Raw genomic sequence first — 12177 nt, forward strand, 5'->3', positions numbered from 1 at the left:
CCTGCAGCCTTGCTGTTGTAAACGCTGCAATTTCTAATAAGTGGCAAATTGTCAGCCAGCCAGCCACTAGGGGATCTGCACTAAAATAGATTACATTATTGAATCTCTTTGATGTCCAGGGTCAGCATGCAAAGTATTTTGGCCCAGGATGCTGTGGGCCTTCAATGCTTTTGTAATGCTCCTCACATGGAAGCACAAAGCAACAAAGAGGATCTAGACTACTGAGAGGAGTCTGTTCCAGAGATGGAAAAAGGAAAAAAAAAATGTAATGGTTTAAAAAATAAAATTTAAAAAACGGGGCGGGGCAGGAAGCAGGCTGAGAGAGAGCTCCTCAACTTGCATTTGATTTTAACAAATAAATCAAGTAAACCTGTACATATTGGAACTATATCTGTTGCATAAGCTACTTAAGACTCCTGAGCACATCTTGGACCGACACTCTCAGCTCTGTCAAGCTCTTACTGGGTCCTGAAACTACCTGCGGCCTGCTGTTTGTTCAAAGGCAAGGGTCACAGCCTATCTCTTTCCAAATAATCAACTCAAGTGCTGTCTGGGTCACATTCCACCCCTCTGGGCCGGTGGGGGGTTATCCTGGTCCCCGCTGGGCCAGTACTGCACTAACTTCCCCATACCAGTTGCCTGCCTTGCTGAATCGCTACTGAGAAGCTGAATCGAGCCTAGAGCAAGATGGCTGCCACGCACCTGCAGAACATGAAGAGTTTGGCCCCAAAAATAGTTGGCCCTTCTGGCGTGTCTCTCACAATGTCAGAGAAACTTAAGGCAATCTTTGAGTTGTTCCGGATGTAGCTTGAGCATCTTGCACAGAAACTGACCCCTGTATCTAAGTCTGCAGGGGGAGCTTTGAGATGAGGTGGAGGAACACCGAAAAGACCCCAACCGGGCACAGTTACCATCATACTCACATCTACCATTGCAGTTTGCCCTCATAGGCTGAGAGCTATTTGGGATTCGACCCCCCATACGCCACCGACGTCTGCGAAGGACCTCTCTGTGCCCCAGGAAGCAGCGACAGAGACCCTTCCGCAGTCCCCCATCGGGGAAGGACTAAGCCTCGGACAGACACCGAGTCTGTGAAATTGTGGTGCCAGCTCTTAGACCGGCCTGGAGCTGGAGGGGCGCCTCACCTGGTCTCCTCTGCACGGCCCCCTTAAGACTGAGTTCGGATACACGCATTAAGGCCGGTGTTGGAATTGGCTGACTTTAATGCTTTTCCATGGGAGCTGACATACCTACCAGACGCTGAGTTATGTTTTGCAGCAACAGCTGTAGTTTCTTTATTTTGTATTAATTCTTACTACTTTTGCTTTTATTTATTTCTTATTCAAAGGACTGATTAGTGCAGGTGGCCTCAGTGGTACAAGCTACTGACTGCGCAGTCTGATTAGTACAGTGTAATATCCATGACATGCGCACAGTCGTTATTCGGCTTGTGGCATTTTCTTCCCCATAACCCACCAATAAACACAGACACCAATTTCTGTTGGAAAATAAAAGTCCACAGCTTTATTTAAATTTTTCAATAAACAAGATAACAAATTGGGGTCATTGCCAAATAAAATTAATTTACCCCCACCCCCATCCGTACAGCATTAACCCAGACAATGACCCCATACCATAAACAATATATAACAATATAAATAACACATAAATATAACACACGGCCTACCAAAGAGGCCCCATAATTATCACTTTATTAACTGTAGGGGTGTACCGAGACACCCCTACACCACCAGGTTCGGAGCCACCGATGAGCTCGAACCAACAGACCACTTCCAACTCTGGCCTAATTCAACCTAAGCTTAGCCTAGCCACTTGCTAATCCACTTCCATCCCAATTACCCTAGCCCTATCCCGCCGCTGTGACCAAACGGGACCTGCTAAAAACCCAGGGAGGGTGGGAGGGACAATTAACAGGTAAGTGCAGATTCTGAATTAAAATGGCCACTTGCTAAAATGGCCGCTTAATATACTTGCACTTTTCACACCCTTTAACATGCTCCACCCTAATTCCCCACCCCTAAATCTATAGCTCCACCTGCCTACTCCTTGGCTCTGTCAAGGCCCATTCCCCTGACTGCGCTGATCCATGGGCTTCATTACTATGGTCACTCATATTGTCAGAATGTTTGCCTTATTTTCACTGCATGCTTTACCACACGTCTGACATAATAGTATTTGTGTTATAGTTAGCATAGTCCTGGACTAAGCTTATCCACTTACTTTCCTGATCTTAATCGCTATGTCTAACTTGCCTCATGTCTCTATCTGCTTAGATACAGGCAATGTAGACATTTTAGACATATGTGTCTTGCCTGAATCTATTTCACCATAAAATTAGGGCTGTTATCTTGAAATGCCCCACATCTATCCTGATATGTATTTTGAACTGCCTGGTATAGCTGTTGGGCATTGTGGGCTTGTCTGTAATTATCTTTACGCACTGCAAAAAATAAATAAATAAACCAAAATGCAGCATTTGATTGGTGCAGCATGACAATTTGTTGCACATGGACATAGTCCCACAATGCTTCCCTATGAGGAAGCATTGCATTGGCTGAGATCATTGGGATTAAATTATATATGTATATATATATATATATATCTTTTTTAAATCAGTGTGACAAAGGTTCAATAATCAAACAAAGCACAGTCAAGTGATCAATAAAAGATGTTTTTCTATTTCTATTAAAATAAAATAATAATATTCTATAGCACAGGCAAAAAAATCCTCCAAGTTCAAGTATTAATTGAAGAAAATCAGGTCTTGAAGTGAAAAACACAAAAACCTTAAAGTGGCACATGCTGAACTTACCTTTCTTTAATTGATTCCTCTTCTCTCCCTCTGTCAGGATCTGTTCTTCATTTGTTCCTGCCTGCTCTAGTTTTCTTTAAAACATAAGACAAAGTAGTCCCTACTCGTGCCGTGCACGAATAGGATCGGAGTTTCATTCATTCTGTTAGGATGAAATTTGGTAGTTTCGCAGGCGTTCTGTCTAAGTGACAAGACGTTCGGGAATACTGACAGGAAGCATCGCAAGATCACGGATTAAAGGTGAGAATTGTGGGGAAATTGCTTTGATCACCGGAAACGAAGCACACTTTGCTCCTCCGCTGGTCAAAGCTGGTCAAGCGTAGGAAAACTCCATAAGAAAACTAGCGCAGACAGGAAGAATTGAAGAACAGATCCTGAGAGAGGGAGTGAAGAGGAATCGATTAAAGAAAGGTAAGTTCGGCATGACAGTGCCACTTTAATGTGTTCTACTGATTTCCAAGTACGTAGATGATGGCTCCAGGAATAAATTAATAAAATTGACCATGGGCATGGTGACCATGTGCATTTTTATTTCTGGGACAACTGGAATCCCTAAAACATTACTGTCTTTTAGACAAGAAGTCCGTGTAGAACTAACATTGTTCTTTGTAGCCATATTGTCTATAGAAATTCCCCTGAAATAAAGAAAAACATTATGAAAGAGATCAAATCTTAATTAGCTGCAAGTTAGATGGCTATTAAACCCATGGATTACCATAAGCTTGTGGACTTCCAGCATGAACTGAACTAGTGTTATCATTTTGGACAATGGTGAAATCTGTAAATACAGATATTATATTCTCTGTCAAGATTGGCAAATGTGATCTATCTTTTATAACTGAAATGAAAACATATATAAAGATCTACATACAAATGGATATAAACATATACAAATTGTTTTATATAAATAAATAACTTTTTTTTTTTTTTTTTTTTTTTAAAGCATGGCTCCAAGCACCATAACAACTGCAGCACAATGTAAAGGTTATGGGGCCAAGAGTGCCAAAGTTCACCCCATGTAAGTAATCAAACCATTTTGAAACGTCTTACTTTGGATCACTGCGTATCACTTCACACATCCACTATCTCAGCCAGGGAGCTGGAAGCAAATACCTAAGAACTTCTATTAGGTATCCTGAGCTAAGCCCTGCACCACTAGACTTAGCTCAAACAGAAATCTTCCAGATCTCTGGGTGAGGTAGTGGAAGTGGGAAGTGAAGTACTGCCGACCTCAGGTAAGAAGCCAAGAAGAAGTATTCTAAAATGGTTTGATTACTTACAACTGGGGTGCACTAGGGCAGTCCTGGCACCAAAACAACTACAATGCATTATAGTGATTATGGTTCTTAGAGTGTTCTGCTAAACTTATAGTATACCGATTACATGTAAGCTGAACGGATGCTAGGAAAATCTTTGTGTGGCAATGGTTTCTTATCACATTCACCCAGAAAGGAGCAATATAAAGACAGTATAACAGTATACATTCAGTGTACCTTCTGCATAGGGGCTACGAGGTCAATATCGTACACCATGAATCCATCAACCCCAGCTTTAATTTCAAAAAGCTTTAACCTGGAAATAGGCAAAACACTTGGGTCATTACTAGAAAATATGAATGCTGTTATAAAATCCACTTTTTCTGGGAATATATTTAGCAAATTTGGAGGAATGCCTTTATCACATTTAAAGTTAAATGATTATACAATAATCAGTATGTGACAAAATGCCACCAGGGATGTGGGTCTGCTACTTCAAAAGTCTTCAAGCACTCCCTTCCCTCAATGTTTTATTAAAATCACCAGCTAAAGTGAAGAGGATAATCATAAAATTCAAGACATTTGCAGTGCACTGCGAACTAAGTTAGAAACCATTGTCTAACAGCATACTTCCCAGCTTCCCTGGAAAGAGAGAGATGACCGGTGGGGACCTGGTAATCTCTAGAAAGCTGACCTCGAGTCAGTTCCCGGACTGGTACATTCTCAGCCACCCGAGGCAATGTCCCAATCCCAGCTCAAGGTAGGAGTTGAGGGCGGTGCAAGGATGCTGTCAGGGGATGTACCCTGACCTGAACAGGTGCTCACCTCAAAAGTTCACTTGACTTTAGCTCCGTTGTTCCATGCTCTCAGTGTGTTAGGCTATATTATTCCTATTATTATGAACCTTGGCTTATGTACCCTGACTGTGTTTCTAGGTTTTGCCTGTGTTTATACGCTTCAGACCTATTTCTTACTTTGGACTGTGACCTTGGAACGGTCTTTGACCTTGCCTTTGGATTCTCCCTTTATTCGCATTGCCCCGCATCTAGAGTTCCCATCCTACCAACACGATTTAAATACTACTACTAATAATAATAATGTATCTTCTACTAATACTAATAATAATGTATTACTTGATTTACAGGCTTGCCTCATATTAGCAGTCAGTAAAATAAAAAATAAGGTAGTCACACATATATACGAATCAGTGACAGTTATTCCTGAAATAAGCTTTTGGGGATACTTGAGGACCTGTAATGAAAAAACGATGGTATAAATTACAATCCAGAATGACAACCATTTGATAATGATTTCTGACTTTCAGCCAGAGGGCACAGTGCAAGGATTTTTGGCTAAACAAGTGAAAATGCATCTCTCCTCCTTGCTCCCCCCAAAATACATCTTCACCTGTGTGTGTCTTAACACCCCTCTTGAATTTCTTACCCCTTTTGTGCTTGTTATCTCCTCTTTTGGATGTCTTACCTCCATTAGTGCATGGATAGCCCTGCAAGTGTTTGTTCCAATATTATGCACTATGTCTTTCTAGTTATGTCACACTACAATCTTGGACAGAGTGGAGGGGGTGATGGGGTGATGGTAAGGGATGACATAGAAAGAGGTAAGGGGGAAGGATAGACAATGAGAAAGTACACTATACTGAATACTAAAATTATAAGAAAATAGCTAAAAAAAAGAGCTATAATATCTACTCAGAAATTGGTATATTGATTAACTCAGTTTTTTCACCTTTGGAAGACATGTTAATCCTTAGGTGCTTTTTGTTCTTACCGTGTAACAGTTGCCATGACACTATGGTATTGTTCACTTTGTCTGTGCTCCGGGAGCAAGAGAGACACCATGCCTCCTGTAGCCAGTGCACCTCTACGATGACATGTCTGAATCAACAAATCCATGTAACTTTTAAGGAAACGTTTTTCCATATTCACATATTTGCTGCGATCAGGAAGCAAAAACTCAAGTCTGTGACCTAAAAAAATTTAAAATAAGGAAATCTATTAGAAAAAAAATGATATTTTCCTGTATGTACAAAGTATGCTTTATTCATATCCATACCAAATTTGTTCACAAAGGAAGCAGCATAGTCCCAGATCCCACAGTTCAAGCCAGCTGAGTGGTCCTTCAACTCATAAAGGATCTCCTCCATCTCAAACGAAGCCAGCACGCTCTCTATCAAGACCGTCGCTTTAATGCTTCCAAGTGGCAACTTTAACTATTCATTAGAAAATAAATAATACGTTGTCCAATAGCATGTAGGTTATCTAATTCATTATTTACATCTATATACATTCATTTTATACAGCTGTATGATGTGTTTTGGAAAAATAAAAGTTACTAAAAACAGGTATCCTAATTCACAAAGAATGAAGGATATAGAACAGGACAAGACAATAATGATATAAAATGTAACTGGAAGCCTGGTATGGGTAGCAGTATACTTTAATAGATACACACAGAGTGTTGGGGATGCAAAACAGCAGATAGCATTTTCAGCAGACACACAGTTTTGATATTGAGAGACAGATATTCAACACATTCACTGCTGGTATTAAGGGATATGTTATCTGCAGACTCACACAGTCTTAAATTGGGGTCCACATTATCAGTTTGTGAAAAGTGAAGGGTACAGTTGTAATTAAAATTATTCAACCCCCATTCAAAATTAGGTTTATTGTCAAATTTTACTATTGGCTGTTTGCAATGAACAAAAGCAATTGAAATAACTCAACGCAACGAAATGCTTCAAGTGGTTTTCTCAAATTCAACTGAAAATGCAACTTTCCCTCACAACAGCACAAACATGCCAAACAGTTGTTGTCTCAAGCACACCTGATGCAATTCATCAAAGACTTTATTAATTGCATCAGGTGTACTTGAGCTGGAACTCTTCAAATACCTGAACTGGCTAAGGGGTTTGTAGAGTGTCGTGTATGACTGCCGAAACCACTTGAAGCAATAGTTGTGTTGAGCTATTTCAATTGCTTTTGTTTGATTTGTTTATTGCAAACAGCTGAAAGTCTGTACATTTTGACAATAAACCTAATTTTCAATGGGGGTTATATAACTTTAATTACAATTGTGTCTAGGGGCTGTGTGTACATTTGTTTGCTAGGTTATGTAGTGTGTGTAGGGGAAGAAGTGTGTGTAATAAATTAAATGTGTGCATATGGGATGCAGGGGCGTCACTGGGGCTGGGGGTCAGAGGGGGCCATGCCCTCCCCCCCCCCCACATCATGCAATGCCCCCTTGTCCCCCATTTTGAAATTGAAGCCGCTAGCCATGAGTCTCCCTTCACAAGCTGCAGCCGCAGTGCACAGAGGTGGGTGGAATTCCCATGTGTGGCCAAAGGGGGCACTGTGCTGGGAGGAACTTCCTGCTGGATCACAGAGAGGAGCGCAGGGGATAGACAGAAGTTCAGCTCTGCCTGGGGGAATGAGGCATCCAGGCAGCTGCTGGTAAGTGTGTAATTTAATCTGTTTGTGCATTGGACTAATAAAAAAACAGATAATATGGATACAATCTCTACTTATATATGTGTACTCACACATATATACACGTTTATAACTGCCCCCCTACTTTTGTCCCTGGCCCCTCATGTGCCCCCTCTATATATGAATCCTGGAGACGCCACTGATTGGATGAAGTGTGTGTATAGGAGATGTAGTGCGTATAAAGTAAAGTAGTGTGTGTAGGGGCTAAAGTGATTGTATAGAGGATATAGCCTGTGTGTGAATGTGTGCAGTGGTATATGGACTACACTGTGGGGGGTGAAATAGGGTCTTTAAGTAGCATGTGCCCGATCTGGAGGAGCAATACAATATAAATGCAATAAACCCGCCTCCCCCTGCATCTTACCTTTGTTCTTGGAGGGGGAATGTGCATTGCCCTGGTGGCCCAATTGGGAAACTCTAGTCTGCACCTTTGCTGGGTACAGATTGAAGAATGCATGCCACTCCAAGCTCCTGCATTCTATGACATGAGAACTTTGTCGAGGTAACCCACGACAACGATCTAAGTGGCCTGAGCTCGCAGGAGGTATATACTCCGTCAACACCCGGCAGAGGTGCAGATTAGAGACCCACCATATTCCACCATGGTAGATACACTTGGTCTATGTGTATATCTGTCTAATAAAGATATACACACTGTTACATACAGAGTTACATAATCTGAGAAAAACACACACTTTTACACAGATAAAGTTTGTGTTTTTGATGTAAAAGATGCATGCATACTTGTCACTTGTGCAAACAACATACACTTCTTCAACAAATTAAATTACATTCAGAGAGATTTGTGGACTAAACTCACCTTTTCCTCAGTCCATACAAATATTTTATTCCAAAGTCTGGCTTCTAGAAAACTTTCCACCTAAGGAAAATTATGAGCTAATATAAAATAATGGAAGCAACTAAGTTTTATCAAAAATAAATGTCATATAGTTATGGAGTGCAGCAAAACTCATAATCACAGTCAACCCCTTGGGCCATCAGAAACCCTGGGCTCCATAAGAATCTCTTTAATTATCTGATTAGCTTCTAGCAGTAACTTAGAAAATGACACCAGAGGATTCTGGTAACCATATTGAACACTGGATGTGAAGCTAAGCCGATTTAGGCTTTAATTTTATATTTTTGGATAAGATTTTAAAATGCTTTAATATATTTGGGTATACTTTTTTAATTACTTTAAAAATTTCAATATTTTGGTATTTCTTGACATATTGATTTTTATTTAAATATCATAGATTTTTTGGATCTTTTAATATTTGTAAAAAATAATTTTGAAAGTTTAAATAAAAATATGAAATCATTTAAAAAGCTTATCCAACATTAATAATTGGAGACGTTAGTGTGACGGTTTTTAAAATCTGAAGCTCTTGCTCATGCAATAAATACTCTTTCATGTCAACCTCTTCATCGCGAACAGCTTATTCATTATTAATAGTATTTATATAGCACCAACATTATTCACATTGCTTTATAATGGGACCATTTAACAATAAGTAATAGTAATAGTAATATACACAAATAAAGTGGATGGACGCAAGAGGTGAGGAAGGCCGTGTCCAAATGAAATATTTGAACAATAAAAATACACTGCCCTTCATTCTACAAAAATCGATGATTTATATACACATATGTATTACTTTTCAACAATATATTGACATACATTTGTGCCATTATTTTGGTTTTACCTGTAGTATGGCTAAGGAATTCTAATAAAACATTAAGTGTGATACCATCCAGAGCCAGATTATATACATGGATTGCATGAGGATAGAATTATAAAGACTTCAGATTCTAAACAATATCACTATTTAATGAAATTGTTTGATCATTAACATTGATACATGTAAATACCTTAGATAAATAGAAGAAAGGACCACTTTCACTTTCATAAAGTTGTCTTCCAGCATGATACATTAGCAAACCATAATCAAACAGTGGTCCTGGGATTTCTCTACCATTTATCTGTAAGATAAATTAGGATTTTTTAAATTAAACTTCTGTGCAATTGATAATAGAATTATAAAGGAATGTGCTGCCTGACTTGTTTCATCACTAATATTATTCTCCAAAGATGAAATTCAACCAGTTCTAAATTGTCTACTAACATACCACAATGGGGAAGCACCTAACATATTATGCTGAATCTTTGTGTTGAATACACACTATAATAGTTGCTGATTTATTTCTGTGATACTTACCAGCCTGGGAATGATCTACTGTCAAATCAGGGTTTTGTTAATAGACTTGTAATGGGCATAAAAGGTTTGAGATCCAGACCCTCTCCCATAATGCGATTCCCCCTTCTCAGGACCTGGAACTAGTGTACCAACACATGTATGCTAGAATTATCTTCTTAGCAGATAGACCTTTAGCAGGATCACTCTGAGCAACTAGTAGCTCATTTTACCATTTACAACAATCACCAGCAAGGCTAGCGCAATAAGAGGTGGCTTTCTCCAGGACCTTAGCACAGGAACAGAAATGAAAGAGAGTTTTTTTTTTCTCAAGAATATCTAAAAGTAAGTCTTGATTGCTCTTTGCATAATTCTAAACTTTTTTATATTTTCATGAGTGTAATTGCTGAACTACAGATGCAGCTCAGACATAAGTCAGAGTTGAAGTATCAGACAGACATCTGTGTTGGAATTATTTTCACTTCACAAAGAACATAAAAATATATATTTTTTAATTTTGGTTTAATTTGTCGTGTTTATTTTGAAGGAAAAATACAGTAGTGTGTGTAGTGTAGTTCATTCAATGCTACATTTTCATCCAACAAATCCCTGCATGTCTATATAATACTCTTCATCTTCAATACAATAGTTTCAGAGCATCAGATATACATTACCAGCATGTTGTGTTCTACCATGTTCCATGCTCTTGGTCTAAGCATTAATACGGGGGCTTTGGAAAGTGGGGGGATTCCTGGAAGAAATTATAGATCAAGGACATTTTCAGTCATCATTAAAGTGGTTGTTATGTCTTGAACAAAAAGAGAAAAGAAAAAGGAAAGACCCCCCCAAAGGGTATTCCTGCGCTGGCAATAAAGAAACAGTGACAATTAAAGTAAAAGTAACAATTGCCTACATGTCCTAGAGAGTATTGCATAAATATTAGAGGGAAAAAAGGAAAAATATAATGATAATGAAGGAGCAAGAGTATGCTGCCTAAATAGTCGTTATGGTGCCCTTTGTAACGCTAATAGTGGGAATAAATCTTTATTATATCTTCAAAATAGTAACAAAGAGACACAAACTTATCCCTATATCTGTATATGGCTGCAGGCAGGAGATACAAAAGACACACTGATTAGTACTAGAATACAGAGAGATGGATTGCTATCTATCTCAATGTAACAGACAATCCTATTACTAGTCCCTAGTCTCCTGAAAACACCTTTGAGGGTGTTCTAAACTGGGTCTGAATCTAAGTCTTTGAATCACCTGCCTAATCAGTCTTAAGCTATACTAGCTAGGATTAGCACTAAAAAATGAAAGATGGGTTTAAAAGCCCATGGTGCAAGTAGATATCCTTAGGTGCATTAAGTGCATAGGTGAAGTGAGGAGAAAAACAACGAGCTTTTCGCCCGACGCGCGTTTCGGTGTGTAGTGACACCTTCGTCAGGGGATGAGCAATTGTCCTTGCGAAAAACCGGGACTTTTAAACGCCCGTTAACCAATCGGGCGCGGGATTCCCCTATCGTCATTAGTGATGTTTCGGGATGTTCCCGCGTCACGTGTGACGTACCATGTCACATGGTCCGAGGTGGAGATAAGGGAGGAGTCAGTAGGGGGAAGCGTCATATGATTGTACGGATTAATTGTCTCTATCTGCCGTAACTTGGCAGAGAGTAGTGACGGATCCCTCGGGGACCTCCTTGCAGCATATATGCTTAAGCATTCTGACATCAGCTAGAGTTATAGATAAAAAGCATTATAAGATAACGATTTGGAGTAAGAGAGATGGATGTAGATTAGCCTTCTTAAAGAGAGGAGTTGTCCCCTACCATATCATGATAGTTAGATGACAGATCAAGGACGGCTTACACAGAATTAAAGTGACAGTGTAGTCATTAAACTTTTTATAGAGATTAACTGTCATATTTGTCCCATATCATAGCCAATTGATCAAAGTTGCTTTGGAGACTATACACTATAAATTGGTATACAGTCTTAGAATTCTTATATTGAGATAATTCTACAGTAATAAGTATGGGTGTATACTCATAATTTGTAGAGAAGTGTATAAGATGAAAAAGGGGGGGGGGGGGTAGTCTATCTATATACTTTAAATAATTGGATAGGGACAGGCTCCTAATTTGGAGGCTCCTTAGTCTCATACTTATTATATGCTCTATAGAGCTTTTTTATAAACTGTAAACTCTGTCAAGCTGTTTATATGAAATAATGCAATGGGAGGGTGGTTACCGGTTGGTTATGAGGACAAATGCTCAATTATAATGGAAAAGTGCTGTATGTGAAAGCAAAAAAGGTGATTATTATTTACAAGTGTCAAAGTTTATATTTTTAGAGATCATGTAATAAATGGAGAGTAGGTA

At 39.2% G+C, this 12177-nt stretch overlaps 1 protein-coding gene across 2 annotated transcripts in view; it reads right to left on the bottom strand.

Annotated features, from left to right (window-relative positions):
• Positions 1 to 12177, bottom strand: part of LOC134614530 (uncharacterized) — a 55490-nt gene that overhangs the window by 21966 nt on the left and 21347 nt on the right. For both annotated transcript variants that reach the window (XM_063458444.1, XM_063458443.1), the window contains exons 5-10: positions 10468 to 10544; positions 9471 to 9581; positions 8419 to 8478; positions 6163 to 6319; positions 5878 to 6076; positions 4327 to 4405 (exon numbers count right to left, since the gene is read on the bottom strand). In XM_063458444.1, coding sequence (XP_063314514.1) covers positions 4327 to 4405; positions 5878 to 6076; positions 6163 to 6319; positions 8419 to 8478; positions 9471 to 9581; positions 10468 to 10544 — 683 coding nt within the window. The remainder of the gene's footprint in view (positions 1 to 4326; positions 4406 to 5877; positions 6077 to 6162; positions 6320 to 8418; positions 8479 to 9470; positions 9582 to 10467; positions 10545 to 12177) is intronic.

This window comes from Pelobates fuscus, chromosome 6, assembly GCF_036172605.1.
Source record: "Pelobates fuscus isolate aPelFus1 chromosome 6, aPelFus1.pri, whole genome shotgun sequence".
NCBI lineage: Eukaryota > Metazoa > Chordata > Amphibia > Anura > Pelobatidae > Pelobates > Pelobates fuscus.